At 34.1% G+C, this 22,025-nt stretch overlaps 1 protein-coding gene across 3 annotated transcripts; it reads right to left on the reverse strand.

Annotated features, from left to right (window-relative positions):
• Positions 1–21: 21 nt before the first annotated feature.
• Positions 22–22,000, reverse strand: LOC131940385 (acid phosphatase type 7). 3 transcript variants are annotated; one of them, XM_059298997.1, is made up of 13 exons: positions 21,912–22,000; positions 16,118–16,242; positions 15,411–15,605; positions 4,904–5,086; positions 4,679–4,704; positions 4,329–4,426; positions 3,902–3,964; positions 3,124–3,238; positions 2,607–2,720; positions 1,959–2,087; positions 1,493–1,564; positions 1,257–1,394; positions 22–822 (listed from the first exon to the last, which is right to left on the reverse strand). In XM_059298997.1, the coding sequence occupies exons 2-13, from the start codon at positions 16,233–16,235 to the stop codon at positions 679–681; spliced, it is 1,395 nt and encodes a 464-aa protein (XP_059154980.1). In that variant the 5' UTR covers positions 16,236–16,242; positions 21,912–22,000; the 3' UTR covers positions 22–678. The 3 variants fall into 3 exon arrangements, with proteins under 3 accessions (XP_059154980.1, XP_059154962.1, XP_059154970.1); XM_059298979.1 differs by lacking the exon at positions 21,912–22,000 and adding an exon at positions 21,747–21,903; XM_059298987.1 differs by lacking the exon at positions 21,912–22,000 and adding an exon at positions 21,699–21,902.
• Between the last annotated feature and the right edge of the window lie 25 nt (positions 22,001–22,025).

Genomic DNA, 22,025 nt, shown 5'->3' on the forward strand with positions numbered 1-22,025 from the left:
ATTATATATGAACACTAAAGAGACACTTCTGCAATCAACAAGTGATTACTGCATTTTTTTATTTTTAAAGCACCACAAATTTATTTATTATTACAGAATTTTATAATCTTTAAATTTTAATGACTCATGTGTCTAATTGAATGAAAAATGAGAGATTCCTGCATTTTACCAGATACTAATGGTATCTGGAAAGTTCAAAAAAGGAAATTGCTATATTAGAAGTGGGTTACCAGATTTGCCAAACAGAAAATGGTAAACTAAATAAAAGCTTACAAATTCAGGTGTAATAAACATACTCAACTTCAAGTAGCAAAGAAAAATTTCTTAAGAAAGTAACTTTTAAAAATATCAAAAGTAAAAAAGATATTCTTTAGGCCCTGGTGGTCGATAGGATAGATGAAGTAGAGGTCATCTGTTTCAGTGACCTTGGCTAATGAAGGAATAATATGGTCTGTTGTTTACCCAGCCATTAACCTAATTAAGTTAGATCCTTACCACAGCATATCATAGCATACATTTCTATTTTAAGTTCAATGAAAACTATGGGAAAAAAATTCATCAAGTAGAAAAATGCAACCAAGCAATAAAATAAAATGGACAGGAAAGAGAAATTCTTTTAAAAAAATTGGCCAGATGACAATAAATGACTGTAATTTAGAGATTAGCTTTAAGGCTAGATTAAGGGTTGTGAGTTTCTTTGTTTAAATTATATCCAGTTTTGATCAGAGAATTAGGTAGATCCCGAGCTCTTTTCATGCCAGATTTATCAAAGGACCCATGCCAGTTCTTGATTATAGTAAATTTATCAATAACTTGGCCATCCTGAAAAGATATGAGAGAATTTTTTTAATAACACTTCCCAACTTTTTTCAACCTTGAATAAACACTAAATATTATTAGTTTAATAAGTATATAATGGATAATAGTATATTTAATCTTTATATTGTTCAAGATATATGGACAAATTCATACATAAAATCTTAAAATCCTGAATTCTTAAAAGAGCAACATAAAAAAAAGCCTTAAGACAGCTTATGAAAATTGGTTTGGCTTGCCTACTTAAATATAGATTTTGAAATTCCCTACCTCACTTTGTATTTAGCTTTAATATTAAACAATTATTTCTGCAAAGAAATAAGTCTTAATAACTGAAACTTTATTGGCAGACTTCCATTTGCAACTATCTGAGATGTTTAAAAAAAAAGGCTAATAAAAAAAAAAAAAAAAAAGCTTAAAAACAATTGTACTATATTTACCTTTATGTCTGACACCTGCTCAAGATACATATGAGTTTTATTGAGGACGTGCATTCTTGTGTAGCCATAATCCATGCTGTGGAAGGCAGACCACTCTGGTGGTGTAGGCACAAATCCAGACACATTTTCCCGGCATCCCTAGTTCCAAATTATACTCTTAAATAAGCTTAGAGATTTTAAAGAAATTTAGCTTTTACTTTTAATTATCAGGTGAAACGCAATGACAAGTCTGTTACCGCTGATCCTGTAATTATATGAATTGGAGCCTTTGCATCTGTGTAGGGATGGTCATAACTACCATTCATAACCTGTGTATCATAGTTATATGCTCTATGAGTTACAAAAGTTTATATTCAATTATATATAATTAAATATTCAGTTTATATTATTTTATCTGCAGTAAAAACATTCTATTTTTTTAAATGCTAATATTCAACAAAACATTTTTACAAGCATTTTCTTATGTTGCAATATACGTCTGTCAGTCTGTGGTCATTGTAACTAAATAATGGTTAATTTATGTTGAATCATTATCTTTTAAACTTTTATAATCAGGAAATCTATAAACACATTTTAGTTAGTTCCTGGCATTTGTAATATAATTTATAAGTTATGGTTTAATTTTAAAGTTTCAAATGGGCAAATGAATAAAACAAAAAATAAATAATTTAAAATATTAAAATGCAAAAAAAAAATGCTTACCTTTCTGTCATATATAGGCCATAAACGCTCATAGGAATGTTCATGAGCCCATATGGCCAGGTCTACACCATTGTCATATAAAACATCTTCAAGTCCAAATATATGTAATCCTGGTACTCCTTTTCTGGTCTACAAATCCAAATAAAATAATCATATCATATTTCTACTTCTAGCTGTATCTCAAAGAAAAATAAATTTTTATGTTAACAAAATTTCTTTTACAAAGTACTAAAACTTTAAGCAAAATATTAGCATCAACCTGATCTTTATTAAAATTTGTAATTATGGTAATAAAAACACCAAGTAAAACAAAAATTAGCCTGAGATTAAAAGAAACTCACATTAAAATAAATAAGATAATTACAAATCATTAAGCTTAACCATAGCCTTTTCTTCTGTTTTGAGATTAACATAAAGTCATATATGTTGATCCAAGATAAATTATACAACATGCATTTGGTGTAAAAATAGATCATTAAATCAGACTAGTTATTAAGATACATTAAAATACATTTTCAAGTTATTGAGTTACCACTGTGTATTCTGTAAGACATATTTACTCTTGGCAATTTGAAAAAACATAAAACCTAAATGATTCAGAGCATTTTTTTTTAATTTCAAGTTATAGAGAAGGGAAAAAAAACTCACAATACTTTCAAATTTGGTACAGTCATCTGTGTCATCACTAGAGCAATACATTGGTCTATGACCAAACACAACTATCCAAGGTTGCTTGGCTCTATTCTCAGGCAAATTTGCGTTCTGTAATGTAACTAATAATTTTCATTTGAACAATTGCCTTTCCAATTAACACTTTTATTTATAGAAACATGCAAGGCATAAGCAAGCAGATGATTGCACTCATTAAAAACAAAAACAATAGAAATAGAAAGGCCAAATACCCTTGATTTCCAGTTGCATTTTCTAAATCTACCCAACCTCAAAATTAAATTTCTACTTTTATACAATGAAAAATGACTACATCTGCACCTAATTTCACATTAATTCTGTCTAAAACTAATCTATAAAGGGAATAAGTACTTTATAACAACTTTATGCCAAATATTTCTAACAGATATGGTTAAACTATAAAGATTTATTACAATTTTGAGCTTTATCTTTTCCCTTAATATTCTTCATCCCAAATAACTGATTTTGGATTTACCTCAAGATCCTTCTTCAGCCATTCATACTGGTAAAAAACTTGCATTGGTCCATAGTACCAGAAAAATATGAGCTCAGTAGAAATAGACACAAAGTGGACAGGTCCCATGTTGAAGCTAAATAAAAATTCCCAATATAATTCTAAAATTAAAATAATTTATATTGATACAAATCATTTGATTTAATCTTAATCTTATTTGATTTACATATTTTGTAATGGTGTAAATTAAAATAAGGGGTCATCCAATTATGATGCCCATTGGAGCGGTGAAGGTTTAAAAAAAAATCAACTTTTGTGGACTCATAAAGTGCACTCATTTTGAAATAGACATAAACATCTTATCTTGTATTTAAAATGTAAATTTAAGAAGGCAGTGCTTGTGTTAAAAAACAATTCAGCAGCTAAATACATCACAGCATTAATACCAACAATGGGGGTATGCATTCTATAAATAGTGTCTTGATTTTTACCTTCTTCCCCCACCTTCTCCTCAGAGTCAAACATCGTAACTAAAAGCCAGAACCCAACCTCTAAAACAATGTTTTAAACAGTAATTTTTTTCTTAAATATTTACTGAGATCATTCAACATTGAATATATTAATCAACTTGGTTGCAATTTACAAGAGAAGTCTTTTAACCACATTAAACAGACTTAATTCACTATATTTTGTGGATACCATAAATGGATGACCAATAAACAGCAAATTTTTATTTTTACTTATAGCCTAAAACAAAATAAATAAAATAAAATCATTTTCAGGGTGCATAGACAGTTACCTGTAATACATTTTTCCATCATCTCCAGGCATATTAAACCTGTTTCTGTAGTGAGAAAAATTGCTGTATAGAAAAAAGATCAGGAAATTTAAAATTGCACTTTTTCTGCTGAAGTCTTGATTAATTTAAACAATTGAATACCTTTCACATTACTGGTTGCGATTTGTAATATTGAAGGGAGAATAACTGCTGGATTTTAAATATGTTTTCCTACTACAGTTTTATCTTTAATAAACGGTAGAAAAAAATTGTATTACTTTATTTTTTATTAACATGTTATTAGAAGCATTAAGCTACTCTTTTGTTCATTCTGATGATGTTCAAAACATCACTTGTATACCTCTTTCAGAGACTTTGTTTTCCAGAAATCTTCACTGTTTGATTATTTATAAATAATTATATTTTTACAAACAAGAATTAGACATACTAAGCTTCCTCGTGATTTCCTGGACATGTCATGTAGGGTACTCTTGTGGCTAATGGCTGTATCTGTCTCATAAATTCATCTCCCACAGTACCTTGAATCTGATTTTAAATAAATGAAAAATAAATTTCTAGTCATGGATTCTTATTCTTTTTAAAGTTGCATCTAGACTATATATTAGTTATAAATTAGTGTAATAATAATAGCAAAAACACATTTTTCTTTCATTTATGCATGAGAAGATTTACATTTAAAAGTTAAAAATTAAAGTTGAAAACAATGTTTGAGAGTACATATTCTAGAAAACAAAAAAGCAGATTTATAATAAATAGAAATCTTTTTATTGTACTTACATCATTAAAGTCATATGCAAAATCACCTAAAAAAAGATCAAGTCTAGAATTTATAAATAGTAAATTCACTGTTCTAATCAGTCATTTAACCCTAACATATTTAAGAGTCTCTTATGGACATCTGGTAAATGTAGGGAAAAAAATATTTATATTGTAAGCCTAATACTAAAATAAACAAAAAAAAAACAATTTAAAATGACACTATTGTATATGAAGGACACTAACCAACATGAAGAATGGCATCATATACACCACTATATGCTTCAAGCTCAAGTCTTGCCAATGACCTAGCATTAACATTGCCCATGTCACCATAAATAGCCAAACGTGGACTCCAGTCTTGGCCATCTTCCATTGCTTCAAAAATATATTTGTCAGAGAACTCAAACTCATTGCCAACAACATAAGCTGTAAACCAGAAAAGACAATTTTTGTATGCAGGTCTGAATTATGTTGAAATATGATTTATGTCATTAATTTTAAAAGCTGTGGAATATTTAGAGGTCAGTTCCTAACTTACAACATAAGTAAACCAAAAATATTTTATTTTTAACCCTTACACTGGCACCATGAGTTCATCGCATTATTTTGCAGAAACCTTCTATGGAGTTTTTTAATTAGCTCCCCAAAGTTTCATCGCACTTGGATGAACAGTGTTAAACTGCATCAGGGTTTTATTTTATTATATACAGTTTATATAGAAGAATTGCACCCTCCTGGGTCACCGCCCTTGTGAAATTTAAAAAAATATTTTCAGCAGAAACTCTTCCATGAGTATTCTCAACAATTTCATGAAGTTTCATGGCGATCAGATGTAAGGTGTAGTACTGCATAAAAGACATACACACACTTTCATTTTTTATTTTTAGATGATGTGACACAGATGCTTATCATTTTTAAATTTTAACAAATTTGGGTAATGAACAGATTTAGGGGTCATCCATTTATGACGTCCATGCTGTGGGGTGGGAGGGGTAATAAATCAACTTTGTGGACAAGTGTGGACTGGGGATTTCAATTTAAAGCAAACATAAAACTCGTATCCTGCATGTAAAAAGTGAAATTTAGACGAAATTGCTTGTGTTTAAAAAAAACCCATTGCAACATGTACATAAAGCACTGGATTAATACCTACACTGGGTTCATCCATATCATAAATGACGTTATGAATTTTAGTTATTTTTACCTCCCTTCCCGACATCAATAAGCTTCACTAAAATCTAGGACCCAACACCTAAAGTGACATCTCACCTTAAATTAACTGTAATTTTAAAAAAAAAACCATTTGCTGAGCATGTTCAACATTGAGTAGGCCTCGATTGATTTTGATTGAAATTTTAAAAATTAACTGAATGAAGCAAATGCTTAAAATTGGTTTCTAACTTTACTGCAAAAGTGTGTCATCACACTTTCGGAAATCCTCCTTTAGCCCCTCTGGAGTGTACCCTTATTTATGGACGAACCCTAATTAAAAAATGGTGAATAGAAAAAAGTCAGTTTTTGTTGGAAAAAAGGTTAAAAAAACAAAGTCACAGAAAAAGGTCACAAAAATCTTCTAAGAAATATTTTTAATTAATTGTTGGGAATTGTAAAATTTTGGTTGTTTATTAATGTGGGCAGTGATTTTTGTAGCATATTTATAAACTTTAAAAAACCTTTTTGTTTACAATAATAAGTAAAATTACTATAACATAAGTTACACAGCAACCTCAACTTTTGTAATGCATTTAGTTAAATGGTAGAAAAATTAATTATAAAAGAAATTTAGGCATATCATTGTGTTTTGCATGTTTTTTGCTGAACGACTTTCCTTGCTCAGCTTCTCCTTAGTTGCCACTGTCTATCCATAATGTGTGTTGTTCACATTATGTGTCAATGACAGCCTATATAACCGTGTTGGCTTTCTGTTTTGACCCTATGGTTTGTTATGTAATGAGCATGCTAAATATGGAGAGTACATGTGGTTGAATTATTGTTGCAATGTTATGAGGACAGCTAGTAATAACAACTATGTCTAAAGTAATTTTAAGCTAAACTAAAGTTACTATTTAAATAAACCGGTAGTGATCTCCCCTAAACTTTCTCAAATATTCTAATATAACACTACGTGGGATGGCAACGTGGAATATAGACATGATTTTTGTTTACTTAAACTTTTCAAAATAGAATAGAATCTAGTAGAAAAAAGAATTGCGCACCAAGCGAACGCCAAAACAAAATGTGCATAATAGTGTGCAATATTATTAGTACTTTATAAATTTACATGCGTTTTTTGAGAAATCGGAAATAGCGTAAATTAGTATTTACTTACATTTGAAATTTCATTTTTTTTCTTATTTTCATCTATCTGAAATAGTACTCAAGTTATAGGCTTTTGAAAAATTCAAAGTAGAAAAAGTACCACTTCCGGTTATCGGAAATCGCTCAAAAGTTGATACGGATCTACGATTTTGATGAAATGCTTATATATAAAATTTCATCAACCTAGCTGTAACGGTACTCAAGTTATTGTGTTTACACACACACAGACAGACACACACACAGACATACGGAAAAGATTCTTACTTTTTCGTTTTCGTTTGTGTTTTTTTCTTTGGGTTTGTGTTTGTATTTGCGTTTGTGGTTAGTTTTGTGTTTTCGTTTGTGTTTGTGGTTGGGTTTGTGTTATCATTAGTATTTTTGTTTGCGTTTATGTTATGTTTGCTTTTTTTGTGTTTTGGTTGTGGTTTGGGTGGGCAATGTTGGGTATATGCTGATTAATAAACACACATGTCATGTTCCTTTACAGATAGGTTTTAGAAAGCTCTTTTATAGACACTTGCACCAAACTACAAGAAGATATACAATTTTATATAATACTAGCCTTCCCGGTTTGTGTTGTGTTGTGTTTGTGTTGTGTTTGTGTTGTGTTTGTGTCGTGTTTGTGTTGTGTTTGTGTTGTGTTTGTGTTGTGGTTCTGTTGTGTTTATGTTGTGTTTGTGTTGCGTTTGTTTGTGTTATGTTTGCGGTTCTTTTTTTTGTGTGTTTTGGTTTTGGTTGATTGTGGTTAGGGTGGGCAATGCCGGGTATATGCTGATTATGAAACACACATGCCATGGTCATTTACAGATAGGTTTTTAACAGAAGCCAGTGCAGAGCCTGGCCGGGACGGCTAGTATATACATATCTAATATATAAAGTTGAAAATTCTGTATGTATGTAATTATGTTTGTCGTGCATTACAAAGGAATATAAGAAAATACAATACTTCCATGGATTCAAAAGTTAGATAATTAAAGCGCTCATGGTCTAAATCAGTGGTTCCCAACCTTTTTCGAGTGGCGACCCCCTTTTATAAAAAGTAAGTGACCCGCGACCCCCATAGAATTAAAAAGCCGAAATTAGTATGGAAATTAATAAGCACTAAAATAAGATTTTCTAGTAGACTTTCAATATGAACTACTCTTGATAACTGTTTTAATAGCATGAGTAAAATTGCATACTATTCTCTAAACCTTCGTGGTTAAGTTTTCAATTTAAAAAAATTTTTGTTAACGCCAACCTATGTCATTATAATTATCTTAATTTTGTTTTTAGTCGAAGAATTTTACGTTTTGGTATGAATGGTGAATACTACACCAAAATTGTGTCTGTAGTTTTTCATCTTACTCGGAATCATTCTGCAAATCAAAGAATTCATCTTGTAATTCATCGGGAATGCTGGCAAAATCAAGGGAAGAAGAGAATGGGTTATGCGTAAATGCAGATTCTTCTTTTTTTCAGCTCAGAGAAATAGCGATGCAGTTCGTTTTCAAGAGATTCAAGATGCCCAGAAATCGCTTCTTTCAAAATTTTAATTGTCTCACAATCAGATTCATCTACCACACTGCAGAGTTTCTCAAATTTACAATATTTTCAAGATTTGTTTTCTTTACCGATTTTGCAGCTTTGATAAAAATGCCCGAGATTATCATGGAAAGTTATAATATTCGTTCATTTTCCCTGAAGCTTCAGGTTAAGCTTATCTTGATGTTCAAACACATCTGCTAGGTATGATACTCTTTCCAACCACTCTATGTCGTTTTAAGTATACCAAAATTTGATTTTAGATTTGAATTCAAAAACACAATTAACAACATTTCGTTTGACAGCCAGCGTACTGTAGTGTAGAAGAGCAGAACCTCGTGATCTATATTAATGTTTTTGCTCAGTTCTTTGAAGGTTCCAGATTTTATATAATTTACGACTTATACTAGCAATGGACACTTGATGTCGATTGGTTAGGGCAGTGGTTAGGGAGTTAAATCTTTTCTGTTTTCTGAAAGCCCGATTTTGACCTAAACATAGATGGCGCGCCATCCGTACAAACCACCACAGCCGTTCTAACCCATTTTAATCATCCAGTTTCAAAAAAGGTATTTATTTCCTCCATGCTATCTTCACAAAAGAGCAACTCTTCTTTGCTATCATCCGCATGAATATACACAGACCATCAACTGCGAACACGAACTCACATCTGTTGATTTATCAACTTGAAAAGCAAACAATGGTGAAATCTTAATTTCAATAAAAATGTGTTATTTAACATTTACGTACATGCAGCGTTTGATGAGATTTTCTCCAGTTTTTTTTTTGCTTGGCATTTTCTATCGCGACTTCATTTGATGCTTGCACTAATGCTGGTAAAAACTTCCTGTTCGATCAAGTTTCTGGCATTTGCAACTAGCTTCTTACCGACGAAAGAACTCCATATATTTTTTGGTGTGTTCCGAATGACTCGTCTCAAATGACGTTTTAGTTTTGAAGATTTCATAGATTCGTGACTGAGAACAACTTTGTACAGTGCGCTTTGTTTCTTCTCTATTACATTTCCAGTGATGTTAATGAAGCCGAATTTTCAAAAATTCTTCTAAATATTTATGTTTTGTTTCAAATTACTAAGGTTTGGTATACCAGTTGGCGACCCCCCAGAAAGACCTTCACGACCCCCAGGGGGGTCGCGACCCCCAGGTTGGGAACACGTGGTCTAAATGCATGGTTTAAAAAATTAATACTGAAAGTGTTGGGAAATAATTTTCATTTTTCAAACTGATAGTAATAATTGTCGGCATGGTCATTAAACTTTTTTTTTTTAAAATATCATCTTTTACAAAAATTCTAATTATGTCTGAAAATTATTTATATTTAGTCCTTTAGCACTTACTTCCCTTTGATAAATCAGGAAAACACAATTACTTCCCTTTAAAGGCATTATATCGGGTGGAAAAGAATTTACTTTTTATTACTTTGTTTTGGTGTTGGGGAAACAAAGAATTACATAATTAGCACGGATAATTACTTTGTTTTGGTGTTGGGGAAAAAAAGAATTACATAATTAGCACGGATTAATCAAGTGCATATGGTAGGTATTTTTAATTCTGCATTTTATTCATTTCATACTCTGAACGTACTGTTAACTAATTATTTTTTTAATCAAAGACATTTGACGTAAAAAAAAAAAAGACATCTTTATTCCGGAACGGAAATTTGTGCTTTTTTTGCGCATTTGTTTTTGTCCTTCTTTTTTTGCGCACGAAGATAAATTCGTTTTAGTCGGTCGCACCAGAAAGCTCTTTTATAGACACCTGCACCAAACTAAAAGAAGATATACAATTTTATATATTAGATTAATATTTTTAATTAAAGAAGGGTCAAGTAACAAAGTACAACTTTATTCGGGAACAGGAATTCCCGCAGGTTATTAGTTATCTTTTTTTGCCTTTTCGTTTTTGTCTGTTTTTTTTGCGCACGAAGGGAAATTCATTTTTGTCAGTCTCACCAGAAAACTTTTTTATAGAGACCTGCTCCAAACTACAAGAAGATATACAATTTTATATAATAATAGCTGTCCCGGTTTGTGTTGTGTTATGTTGGTGTTGTGTATGTGTTGTGTTGTGTTTGTGTTATGCTTGTGTTGTGTTGTGGTTGGGTTTGCGTTTGGAATTGGTTTGTTTTCGTTTGCTTTTTTGTTTGTTTTTTCTTGGTATTTATGTTTGTGGTTGTGGTTGGGTTTGTTGTTAGGTTTTTGTTTTCGTTAGTGTTTGTATTTGTAATTGTGTTTGCGTTATGTTTGCGTTTTTTTTGTTGTTTTTTTTGGTTGGTTGTGGTTAGGATGGGCAATGCCGGGTATATGATGATTACTAAACACACAAGTAATGGTCCTTAACAGATAGGTTTTTCACAGAGGCCAGAGCAGGGCTTGGCTGGGACGGCTAGTATATATATATATATATATATATATATATATCGATGGTCTAGGTCGCAAACAGTCTATCTAAAACAAATTCAATTTTCTTTTTTTTACATAAATCGAAAGCTAGTATGATTCCCCATTATGCCTGAAAATATTAGAGAAATATGTAGAATGATTATTGAGATATAATCATTTGAACAAACCGCCTATTATTTCTAGCGCTAAAAATCTCGGCGCAAAACAAATACCGCTATATTTGTCAGAACACTTTTTATTGGGAATACGGGTGCACGCTGCAGTTACATGATTTTACACCACAGCAGTCAAAGTACTTATAGTTAGGGATATTTGATTAATTATGTTCATGTATTCTTATTACATTATATTATTTTAAAGAATAATAAACAAAGAGTATTTGTTTAATATAGCCTACTCCTAGTAAATTTTCTAGAACCAAACTATGTTTATATTTTTATTAGGCTAACACAATGCTTTGAAACTAGATCTTTATTCTAGAATCTAAATATAGAGATCAATTTAAACAACATTATTCGAATTGTATTTCCACAAGCTTTAGCAATAAATTAAATTATTGTTAATTCACTACTAGCTTTAGATTAAGGGTTTAGCTACGTGTTAAGAAATTTTTATATGGTAGGTCGCAAAATGTTTGGTGTACATATTAAATGACATGCTTAGTTGTCTATTGTAAATGCTTTTATGTTTACTATTGGTATTAATGGCCAAATATTGAGATGGCAATTCAATAAAAAATAAGCATGCTTCAATGGTTAACACACTAAAATATGAGGTTAGCAATTAGCTTACTACAGTGATGAGTATTAAATATTTAGATTGCAGATTAAACTTCAAATTATTTTATCACATGATATGAAATAATATAGACAGATGCTACCATACAGAAGGAGAAGGCTATTAAACTTAGCTAGCAATCTCAACTGTCATCTGGTGCTAGGGCCTTGTCGTGGCTTGGCAGCTTGCGTACCCTGACGACCCCCAGAGCTATACCAGCGGGAGTGTTAACTCCTGGCAGGTTCAACCAAGCTGGGAAGGTCTGCGCGGGTAGGGGTCAGACGAAAGCTAGCACCCTGGTCCTCCAGGTTGGGGGTTGAGCATAAGGTCAGCAACCTTATCTCGTAAAACAACTATCGCTACAGAAACGCAGACAGAGAGAAACAAAGACAGCTCGGACCAGGGGAAAAATGGATCTCCCGATGGAGAATTCATGAAGCCGGGTGGTGAAAGCCAATATGTATTGGAAACTACCAGGTCGACCACCATTATTTCCACTAGGACCACCATTAATATTGGAGCTTGGAATGTCCGCACGATGTACGAAGCTGGAAAAGCAACCCAAGTAGCAGCAGAAATGAGACGCTATAAAATAGCTATCCTGGGTGTCAGCGAATCAAAAGGTGGACTGGCTCAGGACAAAAAAGACTGATAACAGGAGAACTACTGCTGTACTCAGGCCATGAGGATGAAAATGCACCACATACTCAAGGAGTTGCACTCATGCTATCAAACCAAGCACAAAGGGCTCTCATCGGATGGGAGGCACACTGCCCGCGGATCATAACAGCTACCTTTAAAACTAAAATAAGACGAATAAACATGGACAAAAAAAAAGGCCTACGCCCCAACAAATGACAGCAAAGAGGAGGACAAAGACGAATTCTACAACAGGCTAATGTCCATTATCCAGAACCGCCCAAGAAGAAACATCCTTATACTCATGGGCGACTTCAATGCTAAGATTGGAAGTGACAACAGAGGATATGAAGAATGTATGGGACAGCAGGGTTTAGGTGAGATGAACGAAAACGGAGAAAGATTTGCTGACTTGTGTGCCACAAATAATTTAGTCATTGGCGGTAGTCTCTTTCATCACAAAAGGATACATAAAGCTACTTGGGTATCACCCGACCTATCTACAGAAAACCAGATAGACCATATATGTATCATAAAAAAGTTCAGGAGATCACTTCAGGATGTACGCGTCAAGAGAGGAGCTGATGTTGCTTCAGACCATCACCTACTGGTAGCTAAAGTAAAACTCAAGCTGAAGAAAAACATGTTGGAAAACAAAAGGAAATACAGATACAACACAGGCCTGCTAAAGGACCCATCTAAACTCAACGAATTTAAACTTCATATGTCCAATAGGTTTCAGGTACTACAAGAACTAATAGAAGAAGAGACGATAGAGGAAACATGGGAAAAAACTAAAAGCATATTAACATCAACATGCGAAGAAGTGCTAGGCCCTATCAAAAGACAAGCGAAGGAATGGATATCAGCAGATACCATGAAAATTATTGAAGAGAGAAAAAGAAAGAAGGCAACATTCAACAACAGCCGCACACGGGCTACGAAATTAAAAGCACTGGAAGAATACACCGAAACGAACAAAAATGTCAAGAAACACATAAGGAAAGACAAATTTTGGAACTGCTGGCAAGAGAAGCGGAAGAAGCACTGTACCATGGTAATATTAGGGACATGTACAATACAATTAAGAAGATATCTGGTAAGTACAGTAAGCCAGAGAGGCCAGTGAAAACCAAAGATGGAAAGACAATACCTGATGCGGAAGGACAGATGAAGAGATGGGTAGAACATTTTGAAGAACTACTGAATAGACCAACACCAGAGTGCACGCAAGACATACCACCAGCTGAAAGTGATCTCCCTATAGACTGCAACCCACCTTCAAAAGAAGAGATACATAAAGCTATAAAGCAGCTGAAAAATTGGAAGGCTCCAGGAATAGATGGTATACCGGCAGAAGCACTGACAGCAGATATAGAAACTAGCACCACACTATTATACACGCTCTTCAAGAAAATCTGGGAAGATGAACAAATACCAGAGGAGTGGAAGGAGGGACTACTCATAAAGCTTCCAAAGAAAGGCGATCTTAGTGCATGCTCTAACTATAGAGGGATAACACTTTTGTCCATCCCAGGCAAAGTCTTCAACAGAATACTATTAAACAGAATGAAGGAAGCGATAGATCCCCAGCTTCGAGATCAACAGGCGGGCTTTAGGAAGGAAAGGTCATGCATAGACCAAATTGCTACCCTGCGCATCATCATTGAACAGACCCAAGAGTGGAACTCATCTCTCTATATTAATTTCATAGACTATGAGAAGGCCTTTGATAGCCTGGATAGGCAGTCAATGTGGAAATTGTTGAGACACTACAGGGTGCCACAGAAAATAGTCAACATTATTATGTCTTCATATGAAGGTCTCAAGTGTAGAGTAGTGCATGGTCAACAGACTACAGAGGTATTATGGCAACGGACAAATCAACTGCCAGCTGAAGAAGAGATCCTCCAGAGAAAATGGAAGGAAGCCTGTATCCAGCATGGAATCCACAGGGCAGGAGGAGGAGAGGCAGACCAAGAAAGACCTGGAGATGTGACCAGGAAGAAGACACCAAGAAGATCGGATACACCTGGGGACAGTTGGATAGACTAGCCCAGGACAGAGATACCTGACACCAAGTAGATTGGATACACCTGGGGACAGTTGGAGAGACTAGCCCAGGAAAGAGATGCCTGGAAAGCTCTTGTCAGCGGCCTATGTCCCAGGAGGGGCAACAGGCAAACCTAAACTAACATTAGATGAACCCTTAGTGATATGTATGTACATTTTTTTAAATTGTGAAAATTTTATGTGTTACTGTTTTGAGCTTGCCTTTATGCAATACTCTTAAATTTTCCTACATTATTTTTAAACAAACATACATATCTGTGTTAACATTTAAACTAAGACATGGTTATAAATGGCTGGAACAAAGCCTAGCCAAAACCTGATAATATATAAAAATGAAAGTGTGTCCATGGGTGACTGTTTTTTTTTGCGGTCTGTGGATTTGTCTTTTATGCAGTACTACTACCTTCCAACCATTTGCTATGTAACTTTGGCAAATTGAGGATTCTCCTCAAATTAAATGAGGAATATTAAATTTTAGAAGTGTGGCGCCCCAGCTGGTTGTGGTTTCGGCGCCCAGTGCTCTCCAACCGCTATCTTAGCACCTGGGATCTGACTTTTGGGAACCCTGAACAGGGGTGAGGGGGTATTCATTGATTCAATAGTCAAACTGCACTAGGTGCAACCATTAGCCATATGACATTGAGATCCCCAGTGAGCACTATGGCGCCTACATTTGTTTCAAGGAATGCCATACACCAGGGACATGAACAGCTACTATAATCATTTACTAAATTGAATCAGGCTAATCTCCTGGCGTCCCAGTAGTTGGGTGACCTTATGCACCCTTGGCCCTCAAATGAGCACTATAGCGCCTTTGTTAATTCGTTAACCTGGAGCACCCGGGGTTCCCCTAAGAGCACTTAGCACTTACATTTGTTTTAAATAAACATGATGGGCCACTACATTTAATGAATACATGCAACCCTTATGGTAGTGTAACCAGTGGCTCCCTAGAGCACACTGCAGTGCAAGGGTAAACAGGGCTAAATTACTTACAGTAAGTTTTGCCTGGGACAAGGTCATCAAGCGTAACTTTACAAATGAACTGTGTCCTACGCTGTGTACCCCCATCCACAAACTTTGAGCAGTTGCCCATCTTCTGCTGATCAAGGTTGTTAATTCCATATCTTACCACAACAACTTCTGTTTGACTTAACTGACTCCAGGTTATAACCATCTGTTGTGGTGTTACTGTTGCAAAAACCAAAAATTGTTATGAAATTTGTATTGCCTAAAGACTGATTTTTAAGGTCAACTAAATAGAAGTGAGTTAAAACATTAGCAATAATTAGAGCCCTTTTTAGAAACAGTTAGAAATTGTGGTAGTAATCATGATAAATGAATGGTTGAATGTAATTAAAACAAATTATGTATTACAAATATCTTTCACTTTACATTTTTTTTCTAACACCTGTAAGATCAGGGTTTCTTCAGACATTTTTATCGGAGAGACAGACCCCTTTTAGGGCAGCTCACTTGAAATGTTTAGGGATGAGGTGGGGCGGGCGCTGGTTGAACTATGTAATTTCTATTTAAATTATATATTTTTTAATTTTGTCCTGAAGAACCTCTAACAACATAGTCAAGTGATCAGAAATGCAAATTGGTGGTGGATTAACCCATAGAGATGTATACATACCCCTGCATTTTAGCTATCTTAGTATCTTATGTGTAAAGTAGGTTATTTTTAAAAATATACTTACAGCCATAGGAGATATGAATCTGATCAGGCCGGACAAGTAATATGTCAGGATATGAATAGGTATAGGGAATAAATGACAGCACCAGTGACACGCCAACCAAGTTCTTTAAACATGTCATTCTGAAGCTTAAGAATAAAAGTGATATTCTTGAAAAAACAATGGTATTTATTAAGACACTATCAGGACTTACATTTACGATGTAATTTGTTTAACATTATTTCAACCCAAATCTAAAATCTAGCAATCAAGGATTTTCAACAGAAAGTGATATAAGCAGATAAAACTTGATCAAGACAGTACTGTCCTGCATACAAATCAGTGGTGTATGCAGGGGGAGGGGCTAGGGCATAAATAGACACATCTTCCTCAAATATATATATATATATATATATATATATATATATATATATATATATATATATATATATATATATATATATATAAAGCAAAGTGTTCGGGTGCCCGATAGGGCACTTCCCGGCGCCGCAGGGGCGCCAAATTTGGCACGATGGTGGCTTGGGGCGATAGAACACGAGGGTTGGTGACGGTTGGCCGAAAAGTCCACGGAGAGGGGGTCAAAACTGACCTCAACTGACCGGCGCCTTTTATGGGCTATATTACGAAATAAATTTCCTCCGACGACCACCCTTGAAATCTTGTGAGGTGGTAGGAGAACGCCTTGGGGTGTCACAAAAACTCGGCATATCTGGGAAAACTTCGTAAAGGGGTCAAAACTGACCAGTTGTATTTCCCTATATAATCTTTGTATTTTATGGGAAAAACAGAGGGTCATTTCAACGCGGATTTTAGGGTACTTAAACTCAGTATATCTGGCTAATTTTTTGCACTCAAAAAGTCGGGTCCACTCAAAGCCCTTGACGAGGGCTAAAAAGTGACCGCAAGTGAAATTCTCTTTATATGAGCTCTATTAAGAAAAAAAATTTCATTTCCTCAGACGACCCCCCTTGAAATTTTGTGAGGTGGTAGGAGAATACCTTGGGGTGTCACAAAAAACTGTCCGGGAAAAATCGGGAAATGGGTCAAAACTGACCAGTCGTATTTCCCTATATAAACTTTGTATTTTATGGGGAAAACAGGGTAATTTCTACACCAATTTTAGGGTTCTTACTCTTTGTATAACTGGCTAATATTTTGCATACACCTCTATAGATGACTGGGCCGTATGGAAAAACTGTTGGTCAGCATCAAAGCACTCGAAGAGGGCTAAAAATGACTGCGAGTGAAATTCTCATTATACGAGATTTAGTCATTTGGTCTATGAACAGGGGAGATCACTTTTTAATGTAACAATTTTTTAATATTTTGTATATTCTTTTTATGAAAAAACAAAAATCATAAAGTATAGCATTGTTTTAAATGGATATTTTGTTATAAATTAAGTGTTGTATTATATTGAAATTGTAAAATTAATTGCAAAAATAATTTAATATAATATTTGATTTATAATACATTTATATATACATATATATACATATATATACATATATAGACATATATATGCATATATATGCATATATATACATATATACACATATATATATACATATATATACATATATATGTATAAATACATATAAATATATATATATAAAGTTATATCTCTATAAAAACAAAGTGGGAATTGTCATGTTGTTCCTCACACCAATAAGATCAAGTATTTTCATGAAAGTTTCAAGTTTATTGGTCTTGCCAAAGGGCGTTATTCAATCTAAATCTAATGGGAAAACTATAGCGATCTCAATACTCGTGTTGAAAGTGGCAGAAAACTGATCTACTGACCGCAGTCTTATATAAACTTAACATAAACTTAACATATTAATTAGCACACTCGACTTTAATTATATTTCACCGGTTGAATATACTATAGTTTACAGTAACTAAAGTTTACAAAACTCTACTAACATAACCGGATACTACTAATCTATGCTTCAATAAAAAAGAATTTAAAATGTCATTTGTAATTTAATGTTATCATGAAAAGAATCTATATATTTTCTTTCCTCTTCGACTGCAGCAACCTGCGACGAGTACGCTAGAGTGAGTATATGAAAGTTGTGGGGTTTGCTGGGGGTTCAGTATCACCATAAAAAGTTAAGAACCACTGATCTAGAATCTAGATTCTACATTGGACAAATTAACGCACCCAAAGCCCAAAATGATAGACCTTGTAGTAGATCTAGTTAATCTAGTATTACTAGTTAAAAAAGCAGATAACATATCTAATATATAAAGCTGTGGCTCTGTCTGTCTGTCTGCATGCATGCATGCACGTATGTACGTATGTATGTATGTATGTAGTGGACACATGCATATAGTAAAATACTTTACGTGACGCCAGTGTAATATTCTTAAAGAAAGGGTTTATTGACTAAATTAGCGATTACAAAAATTAATATAGAAGGTTTTGTAAAGCAAGTTTCATTTTTTAAACTCATCATTTTAATTAGCTTCATGTGGAAATAGCGTAAATTACTACTTCGGGTCAACAGAAATAACTCAAATTTGACAGAAGGAAGAGAATTAGATCTACAAATTTGATATAATACTTATATATGAAATTTCATCAACCTAGCTGTAATGGTACTCAAGTCATCGTGCTCACAGACAAACATACACACACACACTGACAGGACTGCAAAGCCCAGTTTTTCTGACTTAATTATGAGTAAAACGCTGAAATTGTTATTAATCTGGATTTAGAATTCTTGTCTGATTAAGATAAGTCCCCTATACTTCGTGTATGATAGAATACTAAGAAGTAAAACAGTGAAAACTGTTAAAAATTTCATATGATTTTTGTGCACGATTACAATACTTCCTCTGTATTGACTTAGTCCTCTTTGTTGCTCCTTATGGAACATAGGGCCTCAAATCATTTCCTTCCATTTCATCCGATCCCCGGCTATTAATTTTCAAGAAGACTCCGCCTCCAGGTCTGTCTTAGGCGCCCTCTCTTCCGCTTTCCCTGGGGGTTTCACTCAAGCGCTTGGCATGTAACATTTGGATGAGCCTTTCGTAGCATGGGTCCCACCCAGTGCCATTTCCTCCTTCTTATTTGCACAGCCATAGGCTCCTGTCTCTCTTTTTTTAGCTTTTCTCCATAAGTATGTTCGGCACTTTGTCCTGCCATCTCATTTTCAATTTCTGTCTAAGGCATCTGTTCATGTAGGTCAGTATCTTTACTGTGCTTGCTTTAGAGACTTTACATGTCTCTGCTCCATACAGCAGAATTGCCTTGACATTTGAGTTAAATATCCTAATTTTTGGGGAAATGGAGAAGGCAGAACTTTTCCATATGGGTCGCAGAACTGTGAAAGCGCAGCGTGCTCTATTAATTCTAGCACGTATGTCCTCCTCTGTGCCTCCCATTTTGCTGATCTTGCTGCCAATGTAGACAAACTCTTCCACATCATTTACCTGTCTTCCATCTATTGCCACAGGGGCATCCTGGTTATTGTATACGAGAAAGTAAAAAGTGTAGAAATTACTTTCTTTAGTCCAATTACTTTCCTTGATAGATCACCAAAACAAATTACTTCCCTTAGACATTGACCCATTCGGGGGGAGTGGGGAGACTTTTTATTTATTTTGATGTTGGAAATAACATAATTATATAATTAGCATGGATTGATAAAGTGAAATGGGTACATAAAACAGGGGTGTTTTATATACTATTTTTTACCTTTATATACACTGAATGTACTGTTTACTAATTATTATGCTTAATCAGTGACAATTTAGAAGCCGTTCCTAAATATCCTCTAAGTCAACTTTCTTCGGGGGGGGGGGGGGGGCGGACATTGTTAAAGTATATATTTTCTGTACAAATTTAATTTCATTGGGGGGGGGGGGGGGGGGGCAAGCTTAAGTTTCAGTTTTGCATTTTTGTGTGCGTTTGTAATTGTGTTTGCATTGTGTTTGTGTTGGCATTGTGTTTGTTTTTAGTTTTGCATTTGTGTGTGCTTTTGTAATTGCGTTTGTGTGTGCTTTTGTAATTGCGTTTGTGTGTGCTTTTGTAATTGCCTTTGTGTTTATGTTTGTATTTGCATTTTGTGTCATGTATGCACTTGTTTTTGTGTTTTGGTTAGTTGTGGTTAAGGTTAATTTGAAAAGTACTATATTTCATAAACCCAAGCAATGCTGGATATATGCTGCTTAATAAAGTCATGGTCCTTAACAGATAGGTCCAGTGCAGGGCCTGCCAGGGACGGCTAGTAAATTATAAAATACGAGCCGACCCGCTGCGTATCATACGCCGCTATTTAGTTGTTTTTTTTCTTCTACTTTTCAGTAATTTATAATTTGTGAATTCGACAGTACCAATGCTGCCATTGAAAATATTTGCTTAAAAACACTACCCCCCCCCCCCCCCCCCCCCCCACGTGAAAGCAGCCTCCTCTTAGTTACCTCCTCTAAGTTTAAAATCGTTTCTAACTAAATTATCTGCCCCTAATAGCCGTCACCAAACCCGTCTCTGTGATTGTAAAATGTAAACAGAGTGAACACAACTCACCAGACAATGTGGGGGCGGGGTGGGGGTGGTTGTGATATTGATATAGAGAGGAAGAGAGGGGACTGTAAGGCGAGGTTGCAGCTTGTTTTCTAACGGCTCGAAGAAGAGAATTATATATAGGATCTATAGATAAATCCTTAATCTTATCTATTGCCATTCTAAGCCTAAGCCAAGGCCTAATCACTAGCCACTACTAGATCTAGATAGATTCTAGATCTAGATTAGATTTGTCTAGATTAGTTCTAATCATTGTTGTTGTGCAATATCAATAGGTCTTTCTAAAGCAGTGGTCTAGATCTAGAGCTCTAGATTCTAGATCCTTGTAAATGTAGATTCTCTAGACTTGAAGTCTTAAATAATGGAGGCGAGCGAGTTGACGAGATTCCTTCCATAATGTTGTTGTCATGGAATAAAAACGTGTTTTTTTAGATTTAGACCGTAAAAAAAATAAAAAATAAAAACTTAAGCCTAAAATTAATTTAGAAATTTTATATTCTTAGAATAAATGCTATAAAAGTTGCAAATCCAGAGAACTTGAAAATAATTTGTTGAGTTTAAGGCTACATTTCTATTTATTTTCATCAAGCCTAAGTTATAACCGGATGTTTCACTTTCGTAAGACAAATATTGATTGGCTGTACAGTAACTTAGTGATCGATAACTATTTGTTTACAAAACTTTGCAGATCAAGTTTTTAAATAACAATGCAAATTTAAAACCCCATTACCTAGTTTTCTATTTTTAGCTTACAATGTGTACAATAAAATCTATGGCAGCCTATCCAATAGCAGGATGCCATGTTTATGTCGCCATTACACGTGGAAACCAAATTGTTTTTGCTTTTTTTTTAATTTTTATTTAGTTACCGAAAATATTATAAACATCAAATACATCCAATCTTTAGTAAAGTCCGAAAAAAACCAGACAGGCAGGATTTTATAACCATATTAATTGTAAATACGCTGTGCATGATTTTTTAATGAATTTATACACCTCTCAAATACCTTTGAGACTTTTCTCGCTGGTGTCCATTAAATAAATTCTTACCGTTATTTCATTTCGCACTACACTCTACACAAATTAGAATCTAGTTACCTAAGCATTCAGACTCAAAACGCACGATAGATTTAGATCTAGATATCTATTAATCTATTATCTAGGCCTACATCTAGATTCTGGTTTGATTAATTTCTAAGACATCTAAGAAGACTAAATTTAGTAAATAATACTCTCATAATAGTAAATATATAGTAGGCCTACTAGTAGTACTGGATCTAGATCTAGATCTAGATCATCTAGATAAATAAAAAAGTAAGATCAGTTCGAGAGGAAGTTAGATCTAATAATAGAAGGGGAATACCCCTTGGCATGTGA

This window comes from Physella acuta, unplaced genomic scaffold, assembly GCF_028476545.2.
Source record: "Physella acuta isolate Inbredline_101_S28 unplaced genomic scaffold, ASM2847654v3 ptg000021l, whole genome shotgun sequence".
In the NCBI taxonomy this organism is placed as follows: domain Eukaryota; kingdom Metazoa; phylum Mollusca; class Gastropoda; family Physidae; genus Physella; species Physella acuta.